This window comes from Canis lupus, chromosome 1 (genome assembly GCF_003254725.2).
Source record: "Canis lupus dingo isolate Sandy chromosome 1, ASM325472v2, whole genome shotgun sequence".
Taxonomy (NCBI): Eukaryota; Metazoa; Chordata; class Mammalia; order Carnivora; family Canidae; genus Canis; species Canis lupus.
The window spans coordinates 116177918-116190097 of record NC_064243.1 but is presented as its reverse complement, the minus strand read 5'-3'; the positions used below and the strand labels follow the sequence as shown (position 1 = coordinate 116190097).

The following is a 12180-nucleotide window of genomic DNA, read 5'->3' as shown; positions in this document are numbered from 1 at the left end:
ACTGCTGAGCCACCCAAACGTCCCTCATGCATTTTTAAAATATTCTAATTGTAGGGCAGCCTGGGTGGCTCAATGGTTTAGCGCTGCCTTTGGCCCAGGGCATGATCCTGGAGACCTGGGATGGAGTCCCACATCAGGCTCCCTGCATGGAACCTGCTTCTCCCTCTGCCTGTGTCTCTGCCTCTCTCTCTCTCTGTTCCTCATGAATAAATAAATAAAGTTTTAAAAATATTCTAATTGTATAATTAAGAGGGCTATATTCTAAAACAGGAGCAGGCAACCTTTTCTGTAAAAGGCCAGGGAGTAAATTTGTTGATCCTAATTATTTGTGCATTCCATATTTGTAAACTTACCTACCTGGTAAAATGTATTTGTGATTCCAAAGTCAGTACTCGCAGCACTTTTGTGTTCATTGATGGACATGTGAGGAAAAATGAAAAATAAGTCCCCTGACAGACATGTTCTCAGCTGAAGTCAAACAAGGCAAGCCTCCATTTTCTTGTTTCAGCTCTTAATACCATAAATGGTTTTTTTTTTTTTCAGTTTCTTTAGCATCATGGATTTTTCCTTTCATTTTTTTGTGCTTTTTATTGGTGACTTTGCTGTTTAAAATGACCCCAAAGCACAGTGCTGAAGTGCTGCCTACTGTTCCGAAGCATAAGAAGTCTGAAATGTGCCTCACAGAAAAAAATACATGTGTTAGATCAGATTCATTCAGGCATGACCTATAGTGCTTTGGGCCATGAGTTCAATGTTACTGAATCAACTGTATATAAAAAGGATCTTTAAATAGAAACGCATTAAATAGGGTATATATTGATTGGTTGAAGAAAATGTCATCAGATGTTTGCAGGAAACCCTGTATTTCCTTTAGGAGCAATGGTTTGCTAATTCAGTGTTTGCAACAACTTTATAGAACTCAACTACTGTGAATAAGGAGAACTGACTGTATTTTAGGCTCTGCAGGTTATTCAGTCTGCATTAACCAGCCAATTCTGCCCTTGGGCTCAAATGCAATGATACACAATCATAAATGAAAATGGTTATGTTCCAATGAAGCTTTATTTATGGACACTGAAATTTGAAATGCATGATTTTCACACTTCACGAAATATTCTTTTGATTTTTTAAAACCACTTAAAAGGATAGATATTATTTTTTATTCACTAGTTAGGCAACAGGCAGCAGGCCATATTTGGCCTCCAGGCTGTAGTTTGCCAACCCCTGCTTTAGAATAAATACAATCTAAAATTTTATGTACTAGCTTTATTGTTAGTAATAATATTGGCATTAGCATTTTAAACTATTTTATGGCCATTCTAGGCTACTGCAAATATATAAATATGCTAATATTATAAGAACCAGGATTTCTAGAGAAAGATTATTAGAGAAAAAAAGCAAAAATATAAAAGGTAAGAATAAAACCTTGTAACATTAAATTTGAACTAGTAATGTCAACATAAACTGAGTCTAAGTTTCTTGCCCTCCTTTAACAAGGAAGACTGTCTCATCTAGAACCTGAGATATCTGACTCCCTAACCTGGATTGTCTGCTCTAGCTATACTGCTTCTATTTTCTGTAAAAGATGTTTTTTTCTTAGTCTAGGGCTTCTTAAATCTTCCCAACAAAGTCCCCTTAACACTAAGAGGAACAGCCTACTCTAGGAATCTAGAGGAGAAGCAAATAAACTATTCCACCACAGGAATTTCCTTTGAAATCTTATTTTAAAAGTTATGCTTATTTACATTCTTCTCCACAGTGTGCCTGTGATTAAATGTAAATACATAATTTGCCAGAAAAATCAGGGTGTTTTTTTTTTTTTTTCACCAATTCCTTCAGTAAAGATGATGCTCCTTGAAGATGCAACCTTCCTTTATTTCAGGGTTGAGGAGAGTGTGCGATCCTGGTCACAGCCAATCATCCTGCCTCCTCACAGTCCCGCAGGAACACACCAGAAGCACACACACTCACCACAATTGGCACACACTGAGCGACTCCCATCCATGGTCTGTAGGAAAGGCCTAAGGAAAACAAATCAAAATCGCGCCACCTAAATCTTCAGTCAATTACAGACACGTTCACCGAAACTGTAAAACCCATTATCTCACAGGCCACAACATTCTCAGCCAGTCCTACACAGTTTGACACACAATTCCAGTCAAAATCTCCTTCCCAAACCACGTTCCAGTCCTCGAAGTAGCACCTCTCAAACACAAACCGGCCACACCCCATGAAACAACCGCACCCAGAACCACGCCAGGACACACAGCGCCATCCCAAAAGGCCCTAGAGGCAGTCACATTCACGCACACCCCCCTTTACTGCGCCCGTCGTTTGTCCCCGCCGCGCTCCAGGACCCGCCGGGCCTCTCCAGGCAAAGCCCCGGGAACCCCACCCCGGCTGGAGCGCGCCTAGTCCTCCGCCTCCCTCCGCTAGCGGGCGGGGGGGGATGCTCCCCTCCCGGGGGCTGGCCGCGCCGGCGCACTCAGCGCCTACAGCGCGAGCTCCCGGCAGCCTCCGCGCGCGGCCCGTTAAGCCCCGGGGGCTGTGTGGACTTGCCGGTTCCGTTGCATTCTCGCTTACACTGAGCATCACCGTGAGGCACGTGCGACGCCCCAGGTGAGCAGTTCTGGTCCGGAGCGTTGGTTCCGGCCATCTGTAGGAAAGGCGTTGCGGTCTGGAGATGAGAGGGAAGGGAAGCGCTGCAGCACCGCAGAGCGTTGCGAGCCGCTCACCTCAGGCCCGAGTGTGCGTGAGAACGGCGGTGGTGTGGTTGTGTTTCTGGGTGACTGTGGGCGTGACGGGGCCCGGGTGTGGCATCAGGACTATGTGCGGTTGTGAGGTCGGGACTGGTGGGTGATGGCGTTTGTGTGACCGAACTGGGTGTAGAGCCTGGACTGTGTGACTCCGACCCTAGCGTTACAGCGGAATCTTCTGCCCTCTCGCCCCTCGCGTCCACCCGCAGAGAAGACCCCCCTCCCCCCCAGTCAGATATCTGAGCGCCAGAGAAAAGATAGCAGCAAAAAGCCTCAGAGCCGATCTTGGGAGTGAATGTTAAAAGAACCGACGGGCCCCTTAGTCTGGCCCCGGGGAGTAACCCCATTGCGCTACATCCTCGGGCGCGCTCGGACGCAGGCTCTCCCATCTCTTGGGGGTCCAGCTGCAGGTTTCAGAACCACGGAGTTTCCTCCAGGAAACTGCTGTGAAGGCCGATTCCCGTCCGCCACATCCGCGACCCTGGCCTTCCTCTAATACTAGGAAGGGTCAGTAATGTTTTCCCTTTTATGTTCTCCGTTTATGTGTGGGTGGTTGGTGGGGACAGGTGGGGGTCGTGGCGTGTCCTAATTTAGCCAGACTGGGCTGGACTCCAAGAAAGGCCTGTTGTCCTAAGATTCCCTTCTTCCTCAGTCTTGTCAAACTCTAAGGAAGGGCTCTGAGAAGGAGGAGGAGGAATGAATTGCTCTTGCCCATTTAAAAAAAATCAAGGTCAAGGAAGTGAGTATTTCCTCTTATAATGTGAAATGCATTTTTATTTTTTAGGACATGGGAACATTTGCTTCCTTCTTCTTAAATGTCCTGTCCATTTAATTAATACTTAGGATCCCCACCTAGTGCCTATATGCACATACCTATTTGATAGATAGTTCCCATTACTTCTATGAGCTTTTTTTTATGTATAAAACTCATAGAACAGCTCTTGATATTTGATAAGTATTTAATAAACATTAGCTATTTGTTACATAACGTGGGGGCAATTCATCAACCACCTCCAATAGATCAGGAAAAATGAAAATACCAAGCTAATTGTGATAGGTATTTTCTAGTTTTAAAAAAAATAAGATGCTCAAATATTTAGAACAAATATTTTTTTTTTTTTAAGATTTGTATTATTGCAGAGAGCATAAGCAGGGGAAAGGGGCAGAGGAAGAAGAAGCAGCAGACTCCTCGCTGAGCGGGGAACCAGCTGGGGGCAGATCCCAGAACCCTGAGATTATGACCTGAGTGGAAGACAGATACATTATGGACTGAGCCACTCAGGCATCCCTAGAACAGAAATTCTTAACCAGAGGTAATTTAAATCTATTTGGGTCTTTCAGAGAGCCAGAAACCCCGTGAAATTGTATTTAAATTATTGTAGATATTTGCTAAGATGCCATTTTTCCGGGGAAGAAGTCTGTAATTTAATGAGATTATCGAACATGATCCTAAAAAGATTTAGATCTACTGCCTATAATCAAAGACTGTAATGTCTGAGAATGCTCTTTGAGATAAATAAGTGTCTAACAATGGGAAATTGTTAAATAAATCACACTCCATCCATGTGATGCAATTTTATGTCATTAAACACGTGAATCCTGAGAAGAAAAAAGTAAATGATAAATTTTAAGCAAAGTCATAGTTTTGAACAAGATGACTCAAGTAAATTTTAAATTTGTATGAATCCCTTTTAGTAAACTAGGGATTTGTAAGACATTTTGCAAAAATTATATCTAATGTGAAACTTTATTTATGCAGTAGAGAAAGGCAGAGAAAAAGCCTCTATTGTGTACCATATACTCTTCTGTTTTCTTTGGTAAACTCTTAATGAATTTAAAAATGCTGCTTACCTTAATTGTGTTCAGTTACAGAAGAGAGTAAAGGCAGCTCATTGTTTTGTTGAAGAACAATAAAAAAAAAACTGATGAATGTTATTTATTTCTGCCATACTGATTTTTTTTTTTTAGAAACCCACTTATGTCAGAGGCCTATAGACTGATTTCTCTTAGCATTTGAAAGGTGCTCCCTCTCCTCAACTCTTTTTTATTGTATTTAATTTTTGTTTCTGATAGAATTAATGCTGATTTATTGTAAACAAGAAAACAATACAAACCTAAGGAACCTATAAAAAAGAAAATCTAATTTGCTCAGAGTCCCATCATCTAGAGTTAGTGAATATTCCTGTTGTTTGTTTTTCCAAAATTTTTTCTGTGCACTTGTGTACATATGTTTTGTAAAATAGAATCACAATAATTGATTGTTTAAGAAGATAAGGATTCTCTAACACTTTGAAAAGAAATTTGGTGCAGTCAAATTTATTATATTGCTGTCTGTACAGAGTAAAGGAGAGTACCATGTTCCCCTCTAATTTGAAAAACCTTTGAAGACTTTATACCTTTTAGGATTATGAAAACATTTACTGGGAAACAGATTATCAAGTAAGATACCTTTTAAGAATCAGACCTTTTTTTTTTTAAGTGATCCAAGTTTGCTTCTAAGTGGAGATTTATAATAATGAGGAAGAAAGTGGTAGAAATTATAAGTATTCAGATACGTTATCCAAAAGCTTTTAATGTGTTCAAAATGATCAAATGTTTTTAATGTGTTCAGAATGATACCTTATCAACTCAATTTCTTGAGTTTTATGATGCCAAATGGTGTCTCTTCAGAACTACTGCGGATGGAGAGCAAAAGAGGCCTTGCTCTACTTGATTTTTATGAATCTTTTTTGCTAATATTAAAAAGAATTACATTCTCAAACTTAGTTCTAAAATTTAGTGATGTTGTAAGAAAGAGCAGTCTGAAAATCTCAAAAAGTTTACTATGGGGGGGGGGGTGCCTGGGTGGTTTAGTTGGTTAAACTCTTACTCTTGGTTTTGGCTCAGGTGTCATGAGATTGAGCCATGCATTGGGCTTAGGCTCAGCACAGAAGTCCACCTGAGATTCTTTCCCCTACCTTTTCCCTCCCCCTGCTATTCCCCCTGCTCTCTCTCTCTTTCTAAAATAAATAAATAAAATACTTAAAAAAAATAACGGGATGCCTGGATGGCTCAGCAGTTGAGCGTCTGCCTTTGGCTCAAGGCGTGATCCTGGGGTCCTGGGATCGAGTCCTGCATCGGGCTCCCTGTGAGGAGTCTGCTTCTCCCTCTGCCTATGTCTCTGCTCTCTCTCTGTGTCTCTCATGAATAAATAAAACCTTAAAAAAATAAAGTTTACTGTAAGAAAAAGAGGGCATCCTAGTATTAAAATTATTAAAGATAATTTATCAAAGATTTGAAGTTTTTTATTAAATATACTTTTTAAATACATGGAATATGGGGCATGTAATGTTTTCATTTTATTAATTGCTTATAATTAGGTATTTTAAGTGCTTTGTATGTATTATTTAACTTTCACAACTTTAAAAGGTTGATACTGTTACTTTTCTCCAGTTTATCTGTGAAGAAACAGTGGCACTGAAAACTAACATGTCTGAAGTCTCCTAGTTGATAACTGTCAAACCTTAGGTTCATATCCTGGATCCTGACAATACAGCCTGTGTTTTTTATATATGAGCGTCAGTTACCTCCCAACATTGTGGATGTTCCTTTTAGTCTGCCTGTTGTACTGGGTGATTTATCATGGATATCTTCCTTCATGAATTAATATGAACTAGTACCATTATTATCAATAATTGTGTAATATGCCATCATATTGTGGAACCTAATTTATTTAGTTGGTTGTCTTACTGGTAGGTACTCTGACTTTTGGCTATAAAATATTCTTTGATGAACTTCCTTGTATGTATCTCTTTGTGTACTTTTTTTTTTTAAATATTTTATTTATTTATGACAGATACAGAGAGAGAGAGAGGCAGAGACACAGGCAGAGGGAGAAGCAGGCTCCATGCACCGGGAGCCCGATGTGGGATTCGATCCCGGGTCTCCAGGATCACGCCCTGGGGCAAAGGCAGGCGCCAAACCGCTGCACCACCCAGGGATCTCCTCTTTGTGTACTTTTATAAAGATTTTCTAAGGATAAATTCCTAGAAATGGAATTTCTAGGTTGAATTACTAGACATTTTATAAAATATTCATAATATGCCTGATCCTATGGTAGTACTTGGGGAATTAGAGTTACTAAAATGACATGGTTGTGGATTTTAAGTTGCTTATTATCTATCTAGGTAGATAAACCTCTATAGGAATAAGACCAAGTGTAGTATCTGAAGAAGTCAACATAGCTTGTGAGTTCCTGTGAAAAGACATCACCTGATTATAGCAAGCACTGTCAGGTTGCCAAAAAATAACCAAAATCCTGGGCAGCCTGGGTGGATCAGCAGTTTAGCGCCGCCTTCAGTCCACTGGGTGATCGTGGAGACCCAGGATCGAGTCCCACGTCGGGCTCCCTGCATGGAGCCTCCTTCTCCTTCTGCATGTGTCTCTGCCTCTCTCTCTCTGTGTCTCTCATGAATGAATAAATAAATAAAATCTTTTTAAAAAAATAACCAAAATCCAGAGGTTTTCTGTGTAGGTAAATGGATTTTATGTAATAAGTGTTATGCCTTATGGTTTTTATTCTCATGATGTTGATGCAAAGTGAGACCCAATAGGACAAGAAGATTCAGTAGCTCTTTGGAGGGCATTGTGGCTAAAATAACTGGTTCAGAAGCAAGATAAATGCATCAGTTAAGAAGTTAAGAGAGGCAGCAGCAGTGAAACCAGGCATTATTTGGAGATGTTTAACCATTCTTTTCTAGGCAAAACTCCAGCACACACGAACAAACTTATAAATCATAGAGTTGGATCAGATATTGGAATCTAGAAGAAGAAAAAATATGGCAGCTTTTTTCCTCTAAGTTCAGGAGATGACTGCTTTAAAAGTCTCTTCCACCTAGTTTAAGAAAAGTTTCCTATTTACAAAATTTTAAAAATATATTTCTCTCTTTTTTTTCAGATTTTATTTATTCATGAGAGACACAGAGAGAGAGAGAGAGAGAGAAAGAGAAAAAGAGAGAGTGAGAAGCAGAGACACAGGCAGAGGGAGAAGCAGGCTTCATGCAGGGAGCCTGACGCGGGACTTGATCCTGGGTCTCCAGGATCAGGCCCTGGTCTGAAGGTGACACGAAACCGCTGAGCCACCTGGGCTGCCCTAAAAATATATTTCAAGAGTATATATTGCCATATAAAATTGTGAAGTAAATGTAAGTAAAAAGAAGAAAATTAATATCACAATGGGAAATGAACAATTTTTGCATATTTTTTCTCTTGATGCCTCTTAGTGCCTCTTTATGCTGATGTGTATGTATATATTACAAATATATTTGTAAAGTCCATTTTATTTTATTTTTCATGAAGACTACACATCTTGAATATTTTGTATGTCTTTATATATTTTTAAAAGCTTAGGATTTGGTGATTACTATGCACATACAGGATCACAGCACTCAAAATTGTGATTATCTACATTCTTCACTCAGCAACATGTAGTAATCATATTTCCCTCTTTCCAATTAAAGGTCTATATTATAGTTTTTAAGTGACAAGCTTTTTTACTCTGTGGGTGCTTTATAACTTATTTAATCTACTTTCTACTGAAGGATATTTAGGTTCTTTCCAGCTTTTTTCCATTATGAATAATGTTTTTTTGTCAGCGCCCTTACATCTTGTGCACATATACAGAGTAGAGTTAACCCCCACAGTAGAATTTCTGAGTCAGAAGATGTGCATGGTTTAAATGCTGTTTGGACATACTTTTAAATTTACACAATCTGCAGGTTAGAATATTCATTTCCTTATAAACCTGCTAAAAAGGCATCAATACTCTACGATTTAATGTCTTTTGGTGGTTTCATTAACTTGTATATTTTTTAATGAGTCAAGCATGCTCATGTTTCTCCCATTGGAACAAGATATTCTGGGTTTTCGAGACGAGCTAGAGTTGATTGAGAGCTGACTTTGGTTAGAAAAATAATGACTCCAAATTTAGCTTTGCTATGTAACTGAATTTCTGCAAGTGGTTTTACTTCTTTTAGTATGAATATTCTGATCCAGCACATAGATAATTATTATACCACATAGCAATCTGGACGACTCACTTAATCCATATAAAAGATGAAAGTCTGATAAATAGTTATGTGTGTTGTCTACCTGTTGAGAGCATGTATCCATACCTTCTCAGCCCAGATTGTAAAAAAAGAGAATGACAAAGGCATCTAGGAAAGCAGTGTGGTTGATTCTGATTGAAAAGAGTGATGAGCCCAGAAGATTCTGGAAGTTTTTGTCTTGGCTATAGGCTAGCAGGCCAGCAGGGCTGCCAGTGTAGCAGTTTCACAATGGTTAATGACTGCCAGGGTTACTCCTAATGAATTTCTGTCTTTGTACCTGATGATCCAAGCATGCCTGTGAGGCTTTGAAAAATACTCTCGTTTAGATGATATGGCCCTTTATCAGCCCTGGAATTTCTTTTTTTTTTTTCCCTAAGATTTTTTTCTTTTTTTTTTTTTTTTTTAAGTAATCTCCATACCCAATGTGGAATTCAAACTCAAACACTGAGATCAAGATTTGCACACTCTACTGATAAAACCAGCCAGGCATCCCTGGCCCTGGAATTTCTGAAGAGGGGTTAGATTTGTTCAGACTCCCTCAGATCTCCCTCAGTGTGTGTGTGTGTGTGTGTGTGTGTGTGTACAGAGAAGGAAATGGATATAATGGACTCCTGCCATTTTGGGAGTTCTGAGGCCTATCTGATCTCATGGCCTCCTTTGCATCCCCCTAGCTCTGGCCTTTGTGAACTCTGCTTCTCCAGGCAAGTAAACCCCAAGGAGGACTGACCAGTTCTTGAATTTCTAAACCATGGCACACGTAAGTTACTGTTTCTTTTTCCTTCTGAAAATACATTCATGTTAATGTCCTATGAACATTTTTTTATCCTGAAACTTCCTACCTATCAGAGTCCCATCTAGTAATCTTCTCCCAGTCCTCCAAATCCAGTGAGGGATTAGGCTATTTAGCACAACGCCTATCCCGAGTCCTCTTTTCCCCAGTCATTATTCATGTATGCTTTGAAAAACAATCATTCAGCATTTCCTGTATGTGTTCAGTCTTCTGATAAGTGCTGTGGTGGGGCAGAAATGAAATCACTTGAGGGGGATGTTTGACTATCTCTTGTGATTTGCTGAAAGAGGATGGGTCCATTTGACTACTCATGGGGAAACTGGACGTTTCTGGATTTGAGTTTTCCAACTATATAAGATAAGATTTGCTGTTGGTTGGCCTTAGCCTCAATATGATGAAATCTCATGTTTTGTGAGGCTTTTAGGACTGGGTAAAGATGTAGTTAGGTCTTGCATGCAGAAAGATCAAAGATCTTCTCTGGGAATCCCTAACATTTGTACACCAGGAACAGGGTTTTATTTGTAGTTGGACAGGATATGCTGGTCTAGAATATCTTTGTTATTCTGGATCACCAGTATCCAGAATCTATGTCCATATCCTTTAAGTCAAGAACAAATAATGGATACAGTGAAGGGTGGAAAATGATAACAAGTAGGAAGATTGTGCAGATACATAAATAGTTGTGGACCTTCAGAACTGGGAAATATTTTGTATAGACCAAAATAGAAGAAGAAGAATGATTAAGTCTCATATTCCTCACATAGACTATTATATATTTTTTGAAAGTTCATTTAAGAATCTGTCATAAATGGAAAGATGCTTACATATGATCTGATTCAATGATAAACTTGGAAGAAATTCTTTAACTGCATTCAGATCCTTTTCTAACATATTGGAAGGAAACTTTAAAAATCTGTTCTTTAAGGGGAAAGGGTGGAAGAACTCACATTTCTTGAGAATTTATGAGGGAGACATATAACAGGCAGAAGGCTTATCTACAATATTTCATTTAATTGGACAACTGATTTTTTTCTTTCCCAGACATGTTTGGATGACCAAGATACGCCAGAGTATTCAAGAGGCTGCACCTGTAGCAACAGGATTCTTCAAGAGCACATAGGCATGCTGCTTCAGGCACACTCATTTCCTAACTCACTATGTTAAAGGCTTCTAGCCTAAGCCTTTTTGTTTGCCATATGGTCCATTTCCTGCAGTATCTCTTCCATCTTAAAAACAAATTTTCTTTAATTTCAATTATATTATATGGTTTGTCATTGCAGGGATCAGTGATGTTCAATGATGTGTCCATAGTCTTCTCCCAGGAGGAGTGGGAATACCTGGACTTGGAACAGAAGGACTTGTACAGAGATGTAATGTTGGAGAATTATAGCAACCTGGTCTCACTGGGTAAGATTATCTGCCTCTAGTAATTAATACCTGTTCTCTGTAATGTCTGCTTTTTTCTCTGGAAATTTCAAGAATATCTTTCAAGAAACTATTTAAATTTCTGCTCCCTGTTCTCGGTGAATGGTTTGAGCTTTGTTTGGAAGTGAATACCTCAGTTAAGCTTATTAATCTTCCTCATCCTTAAGTGGCCTTCAGGCCATCCTTAATGCTAAAAGAAAGGGCTGGATTTGAATATAGCCTTACTTGTGTCAAAGATTGAGGTTTCACTTTGTGTGAACTCAGTATTGCTATAGATATTTTTTATTTGTTGGTGTACAGGTAAGGAAAATAGCTAGACCCTGTATCTTGGTTTTTAATCTATCAAAAGTACACATAATATTTGCAGTGGTAAGTTGGATCAACAGGATTTATTTACAGTTCAAGAGAACTCATTCCTTTTGTTAATAAACTTACTTACTTTTACCTACTTTTATGATTTAAAATTAAAAACCCAAGAATGTTGCACTTAATATTATATGACTATCCTAAGAAATAACAATAAATGCCTCTGAAAGCTTTTTGTTTCCTCATAGCAAAATAGCAATGACAATTAATAGCTAATACAATACAACATAAGGGCTAGGGATGCCAACCCCCTACACAGTTGAAAAGCTGCATATAACTTTTGACTCCTCAAAAACTTAACTACTAATAGCCTACTGTTGATCAGAATTTACTGGCAACATAAACAGTTGATTAATATGTATTTTATATATGTATTACATACTTTATTCTTAGGATAAAGTAAGCTAGTGAAGAGAAAATATAAAGAAAATCATAAAGAAGAGAAAATACCTTTACGTACTGTACTGTATCAAAAAAAAATTCACATATATATGGAACCTTGCAGTTCAGTCTTGCATTGTTCAAGGGTTGACTGTAAACACAGTACTGAGTACGTATATACAATGTTTAGATATAGATATATGTTAATATAACTATCACAACAGTTGTGTATGATAGGTACTATTACCGTTCTTAAAACAGATATGGCAGGGATTGCTGGGTGGCGCAGCGGTTTAGCGCCTGCCTTTGGCCCAGGGCGCGATCCTGGAGACCCGGGATCGAATCCCACATTGGGCTCCCAGTGCATGGAGCCTGC

At 39.0% G+C, this 12180-nt stretch overlaps 1 protein-coding gene across 10 annotated transcripts in view; it reads left to right on the top strand.

Moving 5' to 3' along the window:
* Positions 1–12180, top strand: part of ZFP82 (ZFP82 zinc finger protein) — an 84113-nt gene that overhangs the window by 58918 nt on the left and 13015 nt on the right. For 2 of the 10 annotated variants that reach the window (XM_049110269.1, XM_049110266.1), the window contains exons 3-4: positions 9514–9599; positions 10913–11039. In XM_049110269.1, coding sequence (XP_048966226.1) covers positions 9591–9599; positions 10913–11039 — 136 coding nt within the window. In that variant the 5' untranslated portion in view covers positions 9514–9590. Of the gene's footprint in view, positions 1–2473; positions 2620–3880; positions 4070–7692; positions 7940–9513; positions 9600–10673; positions 10753–10912; positions 11040–12180 lie in introns of those variants that run through there. The other 8 variants (XM_049110286.1, XM_049110293.1, XM_049110262.1 and 5 more) reach the window with 8 other exon arrangements.